Source organism: Microtus pennsylvanicus, chromosome 11 (genome assembly GCF_037038515.1).
Source record: "Microtus pennsylvanicus isolate mMicPen1 chromosome 11, mMicPen1.hap1, whole genome shotgun sequence".
In the NCBI taxonomy this organism is placed as follows: Eukaryota; Metazoa; Chordata; class Mammalia; order Rodentia; family Cricetidae; genus Microtus; species Microtus pennsylvanicus.
This window is the reverse complement of record NC_134589.1, coordinates 28,022,807-28,041,356: the sequence shown is the minus strand read 5'-3', so window position 1 is coordinate 28,041,356 and position 18,550 is coordinate 28,022,807. Positions and strand designations below refer to the sequence as shown.

General features: G+C 38.1%; 1 protein-coding gene across 8 annotated transcripts in view; it reads left to right on the top strand.

The window, feature by feature from the left end:
- Positions 1-18,550, top strand: part of Spag9 (sperm associated antigen 9) — a 121,410-nt gene that overhangs the window by 87,424 nt on the left and 15,436 nt on the right. For all 8 annotated transcript variants that reach the window (XM_075991104.1, XM_075991108.1, XM_075991107.1 and 5 more), the window contains 14 exons: positions 454-584; positions 2,439-2,495; positions 3,383-3,556; positions 5,425-5,554; positions 5,961-6,050; positions 6,420-6,587; positions 6,984-7,155; positions 10,106-10,324; positions 10,558-10,753; positions 11,690-11,815; positions 13,513-13,593; positions 14,548-14,615; positions 16,235-16,383; positions 18,136-18,307. In XM_075991104.1, coding sequence (XP_075847219.1) covers positions 454-584; positions 2,439-2,495; positions 3,383-3,556; positions 5,425-5,554; positions 5,961-6,050; positions 6,420-6,587; positions 6,984-7,155; positions 10,106-10,324; positions 10,558-10,753; positions 11,690-11,815; positions 13,513-13,593; positions 14,548-14,615; positions 16,235-16,383; positions 18,136-18,307 — 1,933 coding nt within the window. The remainder of the gene's footprint in view (positions 1-453; positions 585-2,438; positions 2,496-3,382; positions 3,557-5,424; positions 5,555-5,960; positions 6,051-6,419; positions 6,588-6,983; positions 7,156-10,105; positions 10,325-10,557; positions 10,754-11,689; positions 11,816-13,512; positions 13,594-14,547; positions 14,616-16,234; positions 16,384-18,135; positions 18,308-18,550) is intronic.

Here is an 18,550-nt window from a genome sequence, read left to right as displayed (position 1 = left end):
TAGATAATAGGTTCACTATTTATGTTGACTTCTGGATATATATATGGATTGATATTTGAAGTAAATGAACCTCTTTTGGAACTAATCGTAACTGTTTTCTGAATGTCGCAGGCCATGAATTTAAAATGTTAGAATAATGTTTCCAAGTAAAATTTATGAGGGCATATTAAATCTCTCTATTTGGTATTAGCTGAAAATTTGTAATTTTAATAATTCTTTTACATGCCCAATATTAATATTTATATTCAGAAATTAAATTGCCTACTTCTTTTTAGTCCTAAATAAAAATTTGAGTGGTGTCCTTATTTTATAAGGACATTTTAAAGTCATTAAGTTAAAACATTTCTTTATTAAACTGAAAGAAATGTTTATAATTTAAAGATTTGGTCTCAGTATGAGGTTAACACCAAAACATACACTTCAGGGTGATTTGCCCTCCTCTTATCATTGTAGAGTGACATTCCCACAGCCCAGAGGAAGAGGTTTACTAGAGTGGAAATGGCCCGAGTTCTCATGGAGAGAAACCAGTACAAAGAGAGGCTGATGGAGCTTCAAGAAGCTGTTCGATGGACAGAGATGATCCGGTCCGTATGATGAGTTCCCTGATGTTTCTTATTGTTTCCTTAGATCCTTGCACTCTTTGTTGCCAACTAGAGTGCTGCCTGAGGGCTCATGCCATTTTATTTGTTCACTAAGAGAAACTTTCTGAGTTAATATTTAGATTAGTCATAGGACAAGATCAGATATAGCCCAAAGACTAGGTGTCTTTTGAGATAGTACAGGACCTTAACCTTTTTTTAAAATATGAAAATTGACATTATTCTTGACATTATTCTTTTTCTGTCAATTTAACATGCAGTATAGAAAAAAATATCTTTATTTACTATCTTCTTATAAAATACACTTGACTTCCCCCTCATTTTTCTTCATGCAAAATGTACCTTCTATTGGCATCTTTCAGCCAATTAGATCCTTGTTTTTATCATTAACATGTTTTAATGGTTTATATTTGATAGAGTTTGGTGCCAGTGTGTGCATGCAGTGCAGTTCAATCATCAAATCTAGCGGCCTCTCTTTATTTACTCTCCCCACTTCTATCCTTTAGTAATTTACTCTTTTGCATTCAAGCTGAATTCCTTTTTAAACTAGCAACTGTGAGGCCAGGCGGTGGTGGCGCACGTCTTTAATCCCAGCTCTTGGGAGGCAGAGGCAGGCTAATCCCAGTGAGTTCGAGGCCAGCCTGGTCTACAAGAGCTAGTTCCAGGACAGGCTTCAAAGCTACAGAGAAACCCTATCTCGAAAAACCAAAAAAAAAAAAAAAAAAAAAAAAAACCCAACAAACTAGCACCTGTGAGAGGACACATAGCTGTCCTTTATTGGCTCTTAAAACTCATCTATTGCTGGCATCTAGCTCTTGAAAAGTTTGCCACCTGACTTCCCATTAATTTACTCATATTCTTGAGTTTGGATTATCACATCAAATTTATAAACTAGTCTATAAATCTAACTTCCAACCATTACTTCCTTCTAATTACATAATTTTTAGCACTGCTCACTTATTATGTGGCCTGCAGTGTGGTGCAAGCTGTTTTGTGAGTTAAGAGTGCAGATAAAAAAAGAAAAGAAAGAAAACTTCAGGTAAGAACAGGGATTTATAAAGCAGTATTGTAAAGAAGGAGCTAGAGTATATCTTTTCAATTTTTTTCTTACTTTTTTTTATTTTTGAGGGAAGTTCTGGCTCCAAATTGGCCCCAAACTTGTGATCCTTCTGCCTCAGCCGCCTGAGTTCTGGGACTAGAGTTATGTGCCATTATACCCATCTTAAATACCTTCATACTGTTAGTCATGGTGGTATGCTCCTGTAGTCTAGCCACTTGAAAGGGGACTGTGTGTGACCAAGAGTTCAGACCTAGTCTATACAACATAGCGAGACCTCATTTATTAACAACAACAAAAATGTAGAACATTTTTTACATCAACATTGAGGCTTGTTGGGTATTTACCAAACATAGGGATAACCTGTCAAGAGTCTGAGCTTTTTTTTTTTTTTTTGGTTTTTTTTTTTTTGGTTTTTTGAGACAGGGTTTCTCTGTGGTTTTGGAGCCTGTCCTGGAACTAGCTCTCGTAGACCAGGCTGGTCTCGAACTCACAGAGATCCGCCTGCCTCTGCCTCCCGAGTGCTGGGATTAAAGGCGTGCGCCACCAAGAGTCTGAGCTTTTTAAGAAGGTTTAGTAATTGCTTTAAGCAGTGTTAGATTTAGTAGATTTAGATTTCATGAAAGATCAAAGCAACTGTTTGCTAAATTTAATTGTTGACTCTGTGTATCCCATGAATTTTGTCAGTCTTTTGCTCTTTGGAGAAAAGAGTAGAACACCTATGTAATAAAATAATAATAATAATAATAATAATAATAATAATACTTTCTTTTAAAATTTAGGGCATCACGAGAAAATCCAGCCATGCAAGAAAAGAAAAGGTCAAGCATCTGGCAGTTGTAAGTACACTGAGGACCGTAAGCATAGGTGATGCTTCAAGACTTTTCCCAGTTAGGAGGAAATAGCTAAACAGAAGTTCTTCTCTTTAATATACAGCATGCCAACTCGGTAAGGCTGTGCTTGAGGACCCAAAGTTGTCTATCGTAAGCTGCATTGTGTTGGTTATGCATTTGGTGGAATCTTCTGTCAGTTTACATAAAATAGTGGGGAATTATTTGTAAAATTGACAGTCACATGAATCCCCATCAAAGAAAAGATAAGAAATTTAGTATTTGTACTGCTTGGTTTGTCTGTGTGTGTTAAGCTATTTTATGTTTGTACCAGAAGTACTATGTGTTTACTGAAGTTAAAACTTACCCTTTTATGATTAGTCTGTTTACTGGAAGCATAAATATTTTAAAACTGTGGACATGAATATAGTTACTTAAATTGAACTTAGAGAATTCATGATATGAGTTGACTTGGTGAAGTGACTGTTGTACGTGCTGCACACTAAGCTTCTGCTGTCATCACAGTCGTTACGTTGCTGCTTAACAACCACCATGACATCGTCCCCAGTAGGAGCTAGCTGGGAACCTTTGCATTGTGTTTGTTCAGTAGAAGCTTTCTATATGCAGGAGCATCTCTTTCATTATGGAACTTGCTTATTAGGTGTCTGGCATTCTAAGCAATAGTTTCTTTCCCCTGAATGTCCAAGTTTAGCTGTGACTGACTGCTCAGGCTAAAGTATAACTATAAAACTGGTTTTGCTATTGTCTAACTCACTGCCATGTAAAGTCTTTGAAGTTTTCTTGAGCATAAAAATTTATAGAAAATCGGGGATTGGTTTTAACAGTGCATATAATAGATATACTTGTGGATTGTCTTTGTTTGCTTGTTTTGTTAGTTTCAGCCGACTTTTTAGCTCTTCAAGTAATGCAACAAAGAAGCCTGAACCTCCTGTGAATCTGAAGTACAATGCACCCACTTCTCACGTGACTCCCTCCGTAAAGAAAAGGAGCAGCACCCTATCTCAGCTCCCTGGCGATAAGTCCAAGGCATTTGATTTCCTTAGTGAGGAGTAAGTATTCCAAGCAATGGTCATGCCCAGAGTAAGTTCATAGTTAGAATCTTTCACCACTTACTTCACAGGGCTTCCAATAACTCTAAAGAAACTGTTGCTAGCCAGACATAATAGTTTAGCCTGGTAATCCCAGTACACAGGATACTGATAGAAGAGGATCATTCCTAATTCATGGCCAGCCTGATGTGAATAGATAGTTCAGTCTAGCATCAGCTACAGAGTTAAATCCCGTCTTAAAGAACAAAGGAAACTATTTTGTGAGATGGAGTTGTGAGGAGAAGAAAAAACAAGGATGGGTTTCTGTAATGTGAGTGGATGCCTTTTAAGTAAATTACCTGTAGGGCTAAGCAATGTAATCCTAAACCTATGGAAACTGAGGCAGGAGGATTGCACTTTTGAAAACATCATGGGCCACAGGGTAAGACTTTGCCCCAAAATTAAAGAATGAATGAATGAATGAATGAATGAATGAATGAGACTTGTAGCCAGTATTTATTGAAGTTGCACTTAATTGAGATTGATTCCTGAGACCTCCGTGTTGGAAGGAGAGGACTGCCTTCCACAAGTTGTCCCCTGACCTCCCAGGAACACAGTAACACATGCACACACACACAAACCCATGTTAAATAAGATGTGATACAATTTTGAAAGAAAATTGCACTCCAGGCCGGACGATGGTGGCACACGCCTTTAATCCCAGCACTTGGGAGGCAGAGGCAGGTGGATCTCTGTGAGTTCGAGACCAGCCTGGTCTACAGAGCTAGTTCCAGGACAGGCTCCAAAGCCACAGAGAAACCCTGTCTCGAAAAACCAAAAAAAAAAAAAAAAGAAAGAAAGAAAATTGCATTCCATAGTTTTCATAAGGAAAAGGAATTTTTATTGACACAACAGTATTGATAAATATCAATAGATATACTGAATACTTAATTTAAGCCTTTAATCCTAAGTGTTTTAACATTTCCTTTGGTTGTCAGAAGGACTTGGTTTTCCCTTCTGACTCTGTGAACAAATTAATCTCTCAGGGCCCATTTTTTCCTCTCTGAAAAATTATTTCAAACGTGTTAGGTTAAAATTATACACTATGTATAGTGTCTGACACACCAGTAAATTTTGTAAACTATGGTTTATACAGAAAGTCACCTCACAAAAGTATAAATGGCCAAAAGAAAGAGAAATTAATTTTAGAATCATTTTTATATTTCGCTCCATATTTTTAAAGCTTGCTTAAGTCAGTTGGCCTTTTTGTCTTCTAAAATAAGTGACTAGGGGCTAAAGAGATGGCTCAGAGGTTAAGAACACACTGATGTTCTTCCAAAGGACCTGGATTTAGTTCCCAGCATCCACATAGTGGTTTGCAATGATGTGAAACTCTAATCCCAGGGAATCCAAGGCTCTTGTCTACTGGCCTCTGAGAAAACCAGGCATTCATATGGTACACAGACATTCTTGTAGACAAAATACTCAAAATATATAAAATTAAAATAAATAAATTTTAAAAAATGAAAGAGTAGAATCTAAAAGTTTGACTTAATCACCCGCCTAAGCATACTATAGCACAATATCTGGCATTAGAAAATTCTTAGTATTTGTCAAATAAGAAAAGGAAGATCCCAGATTACTTCAGAACTTTTCCCTTTCATATATAGCATATGAAATTTCATAACTTTGGTGACTAATAATTTAATACAACATGCTTACTACCTACAGAAGGCTGATTTCACAAACCTGGAAAGATCAGCTTTGGTATAATCCTGGTGTCGGAGTATGTGTGTGTGGGTCATGTACCTCAGGGTGGCCGACTCAAATGCTGGGATTATAGGTCTTGTTTCATCCACTTAATTAAAACTACAAATGTCTTCTTTTAGAACTGAGGCTAGTTTAGCTTCCCGCAGAGAGCAAAAGAGAGAGCAGTATCGGCAGGTGAAGGCACATGTTCAGAAGGAAGATGGTCGCGTCCAAGCTTTTGGCTGGAGTCTGCCTCAGAAATACAAACAGGTAACCTGGGAATGTGATAAGAGCGTCTAGCAGAAAATGCAGGTTGAGTGACATATGCTTGGAAAATGTGAACTGAAAATATCATAAATTGCTCATTTTATTGGATTTGGCACATTTAGAGAAATACAGAGAATAGGTTTTTTTTTTAAGGCTATTTTCTAGAGCCCTATAATAGAAATAAAATACTCCAGATCTATACACTCCTAAATGACTAAACATTTTTTGTGTACAAATACATACTTAGGTGTGCGAATGTGTGATTGTGAACTTCTGCCTCATGTTGAACTGGTTTACTTATTGTCTGTAGTTGCTACTTGAGATTTTGCTTATTTTTCTATTCAGAATGACAGAATCAAGCTAAACTTGATTTCAGGAGCAAATATGTATCTCCTCCCTCCCCCATTAGGTGGCCAATGGTCAAGGGGAAAATAAGATGAAAAATCTACCCGTGCCTGTTTATCTTAGACCACTGGATGAAAAAGATGCATCCATGAAGGTAAGCTAATTGTGACACTGAAGGACAGACTTCTTAAACTCTAGGTGGACCCCCCCCCCAAAAAAAGAAAAAAAACCTAAACGGTGCTTTTGTTAGTAAAATGGTTGCTCATTTTAAAACTTGGTAATTTTTTTTATTTTGAGACAGAATCTCTGTATTATAATCCAGGATGTCCTTGAACTCCTTTTTTTTTCTTCCCTATTTTATCCTTGAACCCTTTATCTCTTCCTCATTCTCCTAATGTACACCCAATGTACAACATTAGAGTATATTAAAGCACCCATTTTAAGAAAAGTTGAAAATTTTCTTATTATGTGTAGAGATAAAAAGTGACATAATACCTTTCTTTCCCACCCTACCTCTGAAAAGCTGTGGTGTGCTGTAGGAGTGAACTTATCTGGTGGCAAGACTAGAGACGGTGGCTCTGTTGTTGGAGCAAGTGTATTTTACAAGGATGTTGCTGGGCTGGACACTGAAGGCAGTAAACAGCGAAGTGCATCTCAAAGTAGTTTAGATAAGTTGGATCAAGAACTCAAGGTAAGTGCGCACTAATATTTGACCTCCTGGTTTATGAGTGTAGGAGTTCAGCTCTTAAATACAAAACTTATTTGAGGCATCCTATAGTGGAGATTACTGTGAACTTGCTGTTTTCCCCGTATGTTCCTTTAACATTCATTTTACTGAAGTGTTATTTACATATATTCAAATATATTGCCAAATGGGTATGACTACTACCACAAAGAAAATACCGACTTTTTTCTAATCACCAATCTGCTTAACAACTAAGTTTTAGTGTAGTAATACTGATAAACAATTGTAGTTTCTAAACAATCTGAATATATTTTGAATAATAGTGCATTTTAGTTTAAGAACACAGTCTTAGGGATATTTTCACATTCATATAATTTTAAACATTTTCCTCTGCCTACTCAGGAACAGCAGAAAGAATTAAAAAATCAAGAAGAATTGTCCAGTCAAGTGTGGATCTGTACCAGCACCCATTCAGCTACAAAGGTTATCATCATCGATGCTGTTCAGCCTGGCAACATCCTCGACAGTTTCACTGCTTGCAACTCTCATGTTCTGTGCATTGCGAGTGTCCCAGGTAAAGCAAGTGTCTGCCTCCTCCCAGGGAGAAATGGCCGATACATACGGCCGATAGACCTATGCTAATGTGCTTGCTGTTACAGATTTTATGTCCTAGTAAGAGATTTAAAGTAAACCGGAAATCATTGAATAACAATATGTTCTTCAGCTATTGAAAGATAGTGTGAAGAATATAAAAAAATGGCAATATGAGAAGATATCTTGTTGATAGAGGCTGATGAAATCCCTAGATTAATTAGTATGGGAAGGCCACCTAAAATTCTGGGATTGATATGTAAAATTAAAACAGTAGTTCAGAAATATTAGTCAGCCATAAAAGAAATGACATTGAGACAGAGTCAGCCTAAACTACATAGTGAGATTCTGTCTCCAAAAGAGAAACAAAAGGCTTAACTGACAACTTTTATATTATTTAAAAAAAAACTACTTTATTTATTTTTTACTTTTTTTTAAACATTAGAACTCTAGGATGTTTATTACAAGGGTAAACCCTGATCCTCCAGTTGGGCTTTTCGGTAGGATTTCTGGTATCAAGCACGGGCATCAGGACCTCCCAACTTTCTGGATTCACAGTGATGAGGATCAACTACAAACAGGGTACAATCATACTGGATGAGGATATCTTTGATCTCCTTCTTAAAAAACAACTTTAAAATAAACTTTAAAGCCAGGTGGTGGTAGCACGTGTCTTTAAGCCTTTAATCCAGTACTCAAAAGCAGAGGCAGATGGGTCTCTGAGGCCAAGCTGGTTTACAGGTCTTCTAGGACAACAAGGGGTATATAGAGAAGGGCTATATTCTCGGGGGGAAAAAAAGATAAATAAAAAACATAATATCTTTTGATGTGATAGAAATGAAAGTGGTTTTCCATTGTAAATGTTTATTTTTTATTGTCTTACTAGTATTTTTTAATATTTATTTATTTATTTATTTATTATGTATACAATATTCTGCGTGTATTCCTGCAGGCCAGAAGAGGGCACCAGACCTCATTACAGATGGTTGTGAGCCACCATGTGGTTGCTAGTATTTTAAGCCACTATATTTTTTATTACAGTATATAGAAGTATACATTTTTCAAGTAGTAATCACGATAATCTTAAGATGTTTTTTGTTTGTTTGTTTTGTTTTCAAGATAGGCAGATCTCTGTGAGCTTGAGGCCAGCCTGGTCTACAGAGCTAATTCCAGGACACAGCTAGGGAAACCCTGTCTTGATACCCCCCCCCTCCACACACACACAATTGATAAGATATTGCTCGCTACAATTTTAACCTTTGCCAAAATATGAGAACTACTGTGAATTTGGAAGTGTCGGTAGAAAACTAGAACTATAGGAGCTAGTGATATGTTTTCTACTTAGATATTCATTTCAGGTGGAAGGCCAGGTGTTGTGGCACATTTCTATAATTCCAATCCTTGTGAAGCAGAGGCAAACTGATTGAAGGCCAGCCTGACCCTATACAGCAAAATTCTGTCTCTAACCCTTCCCCCTTAAAGGAAAAATTTTCAGATGAAAGTATAAATTAATAGATATAGTTAATAGTTAATTTGTGTCAATCTGTTTTTGTGTTTGTGGGGAGTGAAACCAGGATATTAAGTTGAATATGATGCATGATTTACATTAACTTTTTGGTCCCATTTGTTAAGTGATTACATTGTATATTGACTGTTTGATCACTGTTTAGTTTTCTTTTTTACTTACTGTATAAATTGTTTTTTGTTTTTTTGGGGTTTTTTTTGGTTTTTCGAGACAGGGTTTCTCTGCGACTTTGGAGCCTGTCCTGGAACTAGCTCTGTAGACCAGGCTGGTCTTGAACTCACAGAGATCCACCTGCCTCTGCCTCCTGAGTGCTGGAATTAAAGGCGTGCGCCACCATCGCCCAGCTATATAAATTGTTACTAATTCCTGAAATACAAGACTCTTTTCAGTCTTTAAAAATTATATTTTTATTGTGTATGTGTGTGATGTGTAGAGAGACTGTATAAGTCATGGCACATGGACAGAGGTCAGAAGATTTTATAGCATTGATTCTTTTCTTCCACCAGGATCAGATTTGGGGCAGCAGCTTGTGCAGCAGGTGCTTTGCCAACTGAGCATTGCACTATCATCTTTTCTATTTTGTATTATTATGGTTTAGCCAGGTGTGGTGGTGTATACCTGTAATCCCAGCTTTTGGGAGGTGGAGACAGGAGGATCTCTAAGGTCAGCTTGACTACATAGAGTTCAAGGCCAATGTAGATCAAGTGAGGCCTTGTCTCCAAAAATCACACACCTTTTAATTGTTGTCTAATGTTAATAAACCCATAATATAAATATTATTAATGTATTATTGTGTGTAGGAGTGCACCCATACCACAGTGCATATATAGAAACCAGAGGACAACTTTTGGGAGTAGGTTTTACCTTCTTCTTTTTTTTTTTTTTTTTGGTTTTTCGAGACAGGGTTTCTCTGTGGTTTTGGAGCCTGACCTGGAACTAGCTCTTGTAGACCAGGCTGGTCTCGAACTCACAGAGATCCGCCTGCCTCTGCCTCCCGAGTGCTGGGATTAAAGGCGTGCGCCACCACCGCCCGGCTAGGTTTTACCTTCTCACTGGTGGGTTGCAGGGTCCAAACTTAGGTCATCAGATTTGTGCAGCGGATGCTTTTTACCTTCTAACCATGTTGCCGGCCCTATCTCACACAAAGCAAAATTTAGGGAAAAAAAAAAGGTATTATCTCTTAACGTTTTTGTCATTGGAATATGAACTAATTGAAATGTTATTTTACCTCTAAATTTACTTTTTCATTTTATCAAGATTAAATAAATTTAACACTGCCTTCTTGGTATATTCTAGTAGCTGTATGTTTCTCCTGTGTCCTCGCATTTCATACCTTGAGTTGCTTTAATAGGATAAATAAAGCTACTTCTTAGTTTACTGGGTATTCAGAGAAAGTTGCTTTTTTTAGGAGCTCGGGAAACAGACTACCCTGCAGGAGAAGAACTTTCTGAATCTGGTCAGGTAGACAAAGCATCTTTGTGTGGAAGCATGACAAGCAACAGTTCTGCCGAGATGGACAGCTTACTGGGAGGCATCACAGTGGTTGGGTGTTCCACAGAAGGAGTGACAGGAACTGCCACTTCCCCCAGTACCAACGGTGCTTCTCCAGTGATAGAAAAGCCACCAGGTACATGTGTGGAGAGTCTGATCCTATCCTGAAAGTGCCACATTATAGACTTGTCAATCTTAAAGTAGCCAGGGTGAAAGAGCCAGAAAGAAGATGCTGTATGTGAGAACTAGTTCTTCATGTCACTGCAGTGCCAAGGAGGGGTCAGTGGAGTGGAGTTCCAGACAGGCTTATGTGGTGAAAGTATTGGAGTCGAAAAACTCATTCAGCATAGAGTGTTTATGTTTTTATAGAAATGGAAGCCGAAAATAGTGAGGTTGACGAAAATGTTCCTACAGCAGAAGAAGCAACTGAAGCCACAGAGGGCAATGCAGGGTCTACTGAAGATGCTGTGGACATCTCTCAACCTGGTGTGTACACAGAGCATGTGTTTACAGATCCTTTGGGAGTTCAGATCCCAGAAGACCTCTCCCCGGTGTTTCAATCAAGGTATGCATCCCAAATCAGTAACTTTGGAGAGTTTTATTCTCTCCTATTTATTTTCTTTGGAGATTTTTTCTATCCATTTCTATTTATGTTTGTTTGTTGTTTTATATCTTGGTTGTTTGTTGTTGTTGTTTGTTTTGTTTTGATTTGATTTTTGAAATAGGGTTTCTTTGTGTTGTCCTGGCTGTACTGGAACTCTGTAGACCAGACGTGCCTCGAACTCAGAGATTACCTGCCTCTGCCTCCCGAGTGTTTATTAGCACTTACAATTAATTTCAGATGAAGTCGATTTGAATTAGATAGTTCAATTCTGTTGTCTACTTATGCCCTGACAACCCAAAAGAAGGGATTTATAGTGGAATATAAACATATTTGCTGTATCTCACCCCAGAAGAAACTATTATAAACTTCAAAATAATTAATAACAAAGCCATAAATTTTTCTATCGTGCTTTTATTTGGTTGGTTTTTGGCTTTTCTTCTTTTTTTTTTTTTTTTTTTTTTTTTTGGTTTTTCGAGACAGGGTTTCTCTGTGGCTTTGGAGCCTGTCCTGGAACTAGCTCTGTAGACCAGGCTGGTCTCGAACTCACAGAGATCCGCCTACCTCTGCCTCCCGAGTGCTGGGATTAAAGGCGTGCGCCACCATCGCCCGGCTGGCTTTTCTTCTTTTTGAGAGCTGTAATTAAAGTCTTGGCTATTAACTGATGAGTAACATTATTAAATCTTATTCCCCTTTCTCCACTATGAACTTCCACTAAAACTTGTTAGTGTTTCTGGTCCAGTTGTGAGCTACTTAATGTGTAAGCATTTAACATTGGCTTTTCTGGAATCTTGGTGTTTGTTCATTGTGGTAAGCTTAAATGTAGAACTGTTCAATTCTGAAAACTAAAGCTAATATGTATACTCAGGGTAGGTTTTTTCTTTTGTGCTTCTTTCCCAGTAATGACTCAGATGTGTACAAAGATCAGATATCAGTATTGCCAAATGAGCAAGACCTGGCGAGAGAAGAAGCTCAGAAAATGAGTAGTCTTTTACCAACCATGTGGCTTGGAGCTCAAAATGGCTGGTAAGTACTAGCATCCTAATTTTACAATATCCTTAGTCTTCTGCGTCTGCATTTGAAATAAAGAAATGAGGCAGACGGGATAGTACAGGCCTGTAATCTCAGCACTTGGGAGATTGGGGAGGAGGATTGCAAATTCAAGGTTATTTTGGGCCACGGAACCTTCACGATAACCTTGGCTGTGCAGCAAAGTGAGACCCTCTTCACAAAAGCAAAAACCCTAAACAAAAGATAAATGAAATGTAGTAAACATAAAGTGTAGATTAATACAAAAACTTTATACACACAAAATTTGAAGTTTTATTGCAACTTTCATAAACTAGACTTCCATTAGTTCTAAATGGTAAATTATTTTTCTTTGTCACAGAATGTTCTATTTATGTAATATTCTTAAAAGAAAAGGTAAATAAGATTTTTAAATCTGAGTTAGACTGGTGGTGCATGCCCATACTAGAATACACAGAATGCTGAAACAGGATCATAAATTTTAGGATAGCCTGGACTAAAACAAGATCCTAGCTAAAAATAAAAATTAAATCTGATATAGAATTAAGAATAAATTATGCTGGACAGTGATGGTGCACACCTTTAATCCTAGCACTCAGGAGACAGAGGCAGATGGATCTCTGAGTTCCAGGCCAGCCCGGTGTACAAAGCGAGTTCCTGGATAGCCAGGACTACAAAGAGAAAATCTTGGCTCACCAACAAAAAGGGAGAGAGAATAAATAAAAAAAAAAATGGGGCTTCAGAGATGGCTCATTGGTTAAGAGTGCTTGCTGCTCTTGCAGAAGATCAAGTTCAGTTCCTAGCACTCACATGACAGCTCAGCAGCTGTCTATAATGCTGGTTCCAGGCCTTCACAGTTATCAAGTACACACCTGGTGCACAGACATGCTTGCAGGCAAATACACAAAATTCTAAAAATCTTTTTTAAAAATGAACAAATCAGGATTTGAAAGCTCAGAAAATAATGATCTATGTTACATGGTTTGTTCACTTTTTTTTTTTGGAGGGGGGGGCCTCTTTTACACAGGTTTTTTCTGTGTAACCTGGCTGTCCTGGAACACTCTCCATAAGACGAGGCTGGCCTTGAACTCAGATCTGCCTGCCTCTGCCTCCTAAGTGCTAGGATTAAAGGCGTGTGCACAGATATTCACTTATTAATACTGTGGGGCCTCTTATAGAATAGAGTATTTTCAAAGGTTAAGCAGGGTCACTTATGTATGTTTTCCCTAGGACTCTGGCTTAGCCTGCAGGCTGTGTAGAGTCAACCACTGTCTGATGTGAATCCTTCTGTCATTCAGAAGTTCAGTGTAATGGAGATGTTGGATTATTTATGTAAAGGGTTTTATGCAGAAATGCTTAAGGTGTGGGGGAAGCCAAAGTTAACTCAAGTATCAATAGTAATTCTAGCATTTTTGGTTTTGGTATGTTTCTGTTTGTGTAAATAGCCTGTTCTTCTGTCTTTGGTACTTGTTCTCTCTCCTCCCTTCCTCCCTCCTCTTTGTCTCTATCTCTCTTTCCCTCTCCTTCTCCCCCTTCCCTCTTCCTACCCCTTGTTCTTTCTCTTTTCATACAAAAGTATCAAACCCTTTTCCTAAAAATTGAATGATTTTTCCTTTTGGGGGTACCGGTATCATTGTTAGATAGAAGCATTGATGATACCCTATGCCTTAACAATCCTGACTTTATTTCTGCAGTTTGTATGTCCATTCATCTGTAGCCCAGTGGAGGAAATGTCTCCATTCAATTAAGCTTAAAGACTCAATCCTCAGTATTGTGTAAGTCTTATTTTTAAAATTATTCCTTTTAAAAGATTTGATTTTGGTGTAAAATAAATTTTAAGACTTTAAAGTTAACATGTTTCTCATGATAAATCAGTATGCAAGCTTGATTTATTTGCTTGTTGGTTTAACCATTATCTTAGTTACTTTCCTATTACTGTGATAAAATACCATGACCAAGGCAACTTACAGAAGGAAGGGCTCACTTGAGCTTATGGTTCCAGAGAAATGAGTTCATCATGACAGGGAAGCATGGCAGCAAGCAGGCTAGAGCAGGATGCTGAGGGCTCACACCTTGGACTGCAAGTAGAAAGTAGAGAGCGCAAACTAACAATGATGCAAGTCGTTTAAACTCCGAAAGCTGGCCTCCAGTGATACACTTCCTCCAACAAGACCACACTTACTCAAACAACACCATTAACTGGGTACCAAGTATTCAAATACTCATGACTATGGGAGACAGCTCATTCAAACCACCACAACAGTGTAACTAGAGAAACTGAGGATGACATTCAATAATGGAAAGAAGACTAAAAAACATTTAAGTAGAAAACTTTCCAGATTAAATCTTCACTTTAGTGGTTCTGCATTTGTTTCAGACTATTCCTCATAGTTTGGAAATACATTGATGAGGTCATTGGTTTACTAATCCTTTTTCATATGCTGACTGGCAAAATTCCAACAGTTTGTTCCTAAATCTACAGGACAGACTCTGTTAGTTCCAGTCAAGATGTGTATCTGGTCTGTAGAGTTATGTTAAGGTAAAATGAGAGGAGGAGCCTTGAGCTAGAAAGCAAAACACCCACATGCTGTGCATTAGTTTCTGTGACGTGTTTCCATAACAAGATGCTCACAAACTGGTCCTTTAAGAGACTATGCACCAGCTCAATAACACATGGTCCATTCTGTGCTCCTGAGTGGAGGTTCTGAAATTCGTTTTCCTGTTTGCAGACACGTGAAAGGAATTGTGCTAGTGGCCCTAGCTGATGGCACCCTTGCAATCTTCCACAGAGGAGTTGGTGAGTTTTTATAACATTGTACACCAACATGTTGCTTTGCAGAGCATTTTAAGTAGATTGGCTTACCATTTTTGAAAGAAATGATACCTAAAAAGAGAATGAAGTTGTGGGATATTGGTGATATACATTAGTAAATATATGGATGCCTCTGTGGAGGTATGCACTAGGCATTCCTAATGGACAAGTGTGTTTATCACAGTGAGCAAAGAATTAACATTTTCTGTCTACACACACACACAAACACATACATACATACATACATACATACATACATACATACATACATACATACATAAAAACACACATTATCTTTGTGTGCATGTTTATGGTATGTGTACATAAATGTTCATGTATGTGAATATGGGCATGCATGTGGTGTGTGTTTGACAGACCAACCTTGTGTTGGTTGTTATCTCCTTACCTTGCTTTAGATAGGGTCTTTTGTTATTTACTGATGTGTGTGCCAGGCTAGCTGGCCTCCAAGTTTCTAGAAATTCTCCTGTTTCCAGTTCCTGTTTTACATAGATTCTGGGAATCTAAGCTTAGTTTCTCACACTTACCAACAAAAATTTTTTTCATATACTTAATTAGAAAACATTTGGCAAGGATAATTTTCTTTTATCTCTTTTTTTGTTTGATTTTTTTTTTTTTTTTTTTTTTTTTTTTTTTTTTTTTTTTGGTTTTTCGAGACAGGGTTTCTCTGTGGCTTTGGATCCTGTCCTGGAACTAGCTCTGTAGACCAGGCTGGTCTTGAACTCACAGAGATCCGCCTGCCTCTGTTTGATTTTTAAAGATAGAGTCTCACTATGTAGCCCTGGCTAGCCTAGAACTTGCTATATAGATCAGGCTAGTCTTAAATCCACCTGTTTTTTGCCTCCTGGAAGCTGGAATTAAAAGGCCATCACACACAGCCTTATCCTATTTTAAAAAATAATTTTTGTTTACTTGATTTAAGAAAAATTTTGCACTATACTTCTAAGTTATGCCCCAATCCCTAAATACATTCTAATTCTAAAAAGACTGTTATTTTCAGATAACCTACAACTAGTTTGTCATAGTACCATTCTACCTTGTTTGTTGTTTTTCGAGACAGGGTTTCTCTGTGAAACAGTCTTGTCTGTCCTAGAATTCACTCTGTAAACCAGACTGACCTCAGACTCTCAGACTCACAGAGATCCGCCTGGGATTAAAGGCAGTTACTACCACTGCCCGGCCCTGGCTTTTTTTTTTTCTCCTCTCTTTGTCTCTGTCTCTGTCTCTGTGTGTGTGTGTGTCTCACTCTCTCTCTGTCTCTCTAAGCTAGGTCTTACTAAGTACCTTGGTTAGCCTGGACCAATATATAAACCACACTAACCTTGAACCACAAAAAAAATCTGCTTGCCTCTGCCTCCCCAGTGCTAGGATTAAAGGTGTATGCCACCACACCAAACTACATTACCTCTTTTGAAAACGCCCTTGAAAGGGAATCCAGTTAGCAGGTAGCAAGTTGGAGCAGACATTCCTTGTGCTCTCTTCCAGTTTGTAACTTGTACAGGTAAAGGCACACTTAATCCATGGTCCTAGAGCGCCGCATCACTAATGAGTGCTGTGACTAACTATCATCTATTTCTGTTTTCAAGATGGACAGTGGGACTTGTCAAACTATCACCTTTTAGACCTTGGACGTCCTCACCATTCCATACGATGCATGACTGTGGTACATGACAAAGTCTGGTGTGGCTATAGGAACAAAATCTATGTGGTTCAGCCAAAGGCTATGAAGATAGAGGCAAGTTAATCTACATTCTGTATATACACTGAATTGGTATTCCCAGAGACTGCAGGATTAAATAATCATTTCCAGCTTCTTTAGAGACTGCTTTCCAGATCACTGTTTAAGGGGCTTTTCAGATACAGTTTTGGATGTCTTAGTTTTCTGTTACTTTACCTCATGGACTATGAGGGTAGGAAATGGTGGGGCTTGTTTTTGGTTGTTGTTGGTTTTATTTTGTTTTTAAGTACAGGATTCAAATGTAAAGGTTTTATATGTGTCTGTTTATGTATTTTATATATGTTATGTGCTTTATTTGAATATATGTTTTTTGTTGATGTGGTTTTGGTTTTTTGAGTATTTTTCTACATATCACTAGCTGTCCTGGAACTTACTATGTAGACCAGACTGGCCTCGAACTCAGAGATCTGCTTTCCTCTTCTTCCTGAGTGCTGGAATTAAAGATGTGCAATATCATGCCAGCCTAAATATGTAGTTTGGTTTTAAGATTTATTTATTTATTATGTATACAACATTCTGCCTGCATATATGCCCACATGCCAAAAGAGGGCGCCAGATCTCATTACAGATGGTTGTGAGCCACCATGTGGTTGCTGGGAATTGAACTCAATACCTCTGGAAGACCAGTCAGTGCTCTTAACCACTGATCCATCTCTCCAGCCCGAATATGTAGTTCTTAATAGGTCTGCTTATATAAGGATTGGTTGAGAGAATTCCTAAGTTAGTTCCCTTTGCCTATTCCATGTACATTCAGATTCATTTGCATTCATATCACAAACCAAGAAAAATAGCATTATAGTGAAAATTTTTGTTAAAAAATAATCTAAATTTTGGTCATAATGTATCTATTCTGATTATTTAAAAAATTACAGTAGGAACGTTTTGAGGTGAAATTTCTATTTCTCCCTGCCCCGTGTCTCATTTTCTTCCTTAGAAATCTCACAGTTAAAGCTAGACATGATAGCACACCCCTGTTAATCCTAGCACTTGGGAGGCTAAGGTAAAAGGATGGCAACAAATCAGAGACTAACCTAGGCTACACATAATAACACCTTGTCTCAATAGCTACCCCCTCTGCCAAACATTTGGTGTTTATTTTTCACTGCTGTTCCTCATGCAACAGTGTGGGTTCCTTTTCATTTAGTTACCAATAGGATCTTACTTCTCACTGCAGAACCAAATCCTGAAATCATCATTTCTAAACACTGGCACATGGCCAGCATTGTTTATATAAGGAAACATCCTGTATAGTGCTGAAACCCAGCACTTGGTTCTGTTGTTATTGTCTCACTATTGAAACAATCTCACTCTGACCTTGATCTCACAGCAGCTTTCCTGTCTCATACTTCCAAGTGCTAGGATTGCAGGTGTCAGCCACCATGTACAACTACTGTTTGATCTTTTGTTCTTATTTGAATATATATGTGTGTGTTACATTCTATGGTAGAAGAACTAATGGGAAGAACAGTCATAGAAGATAAGCAAATTTAGGCCCTTTAATAAACAGTCTTCAGATTGTTGGGCGGATGAACTTTTAAAGTGACTTCCTGTGTGACAAAAGTAATTCCATTTGCTGGGCAGTGATGGTGCATGCTTAGTCCCAGCACTTAGGAGGCAGAGGCAGACGGAATTCTGAATTTGAGGCCAGCCTGGTCTACAAAGTGAGTTCCAGGACAGCCAGGGCTACACAGAGCCTTGTCTTAAAAAAACAACAACAAAAGTAATTTCATTATTAAACATCTCTTCTAGAAATCATTTGATGCACACCCCAGGAAGGAGAGCCAAGTACGGCAGCTTGCATGGGTGGGTGATGGTGTGTGGGTCTCCATTCGTTTGGATTCCACACTCCGTCTCTATCATGCACACACATACCAACATCTCCAGGATGTGGACATTGAACCTTATGTAAGCAAAATGTTAGGTAAGCTTCCATAGTGTTTTCTTTTTGAAAATCAATGAAAATGCTCTGTTTTTGTTTTATGCAGTATTGTGGTATACGCTGAGCAGATGGGCTACCACTGACTTACACCTCCATCCTCTTCTAATGCTCTGAGAAAATCACTGAATAAGTTCATCACTGGAAGTATCAGACAGATGCTCCAATGTTCTCCACTAGAAATTTTTTGTTTTGTCTTCCCCTTATTCCTTCCATTTCTGATGACGT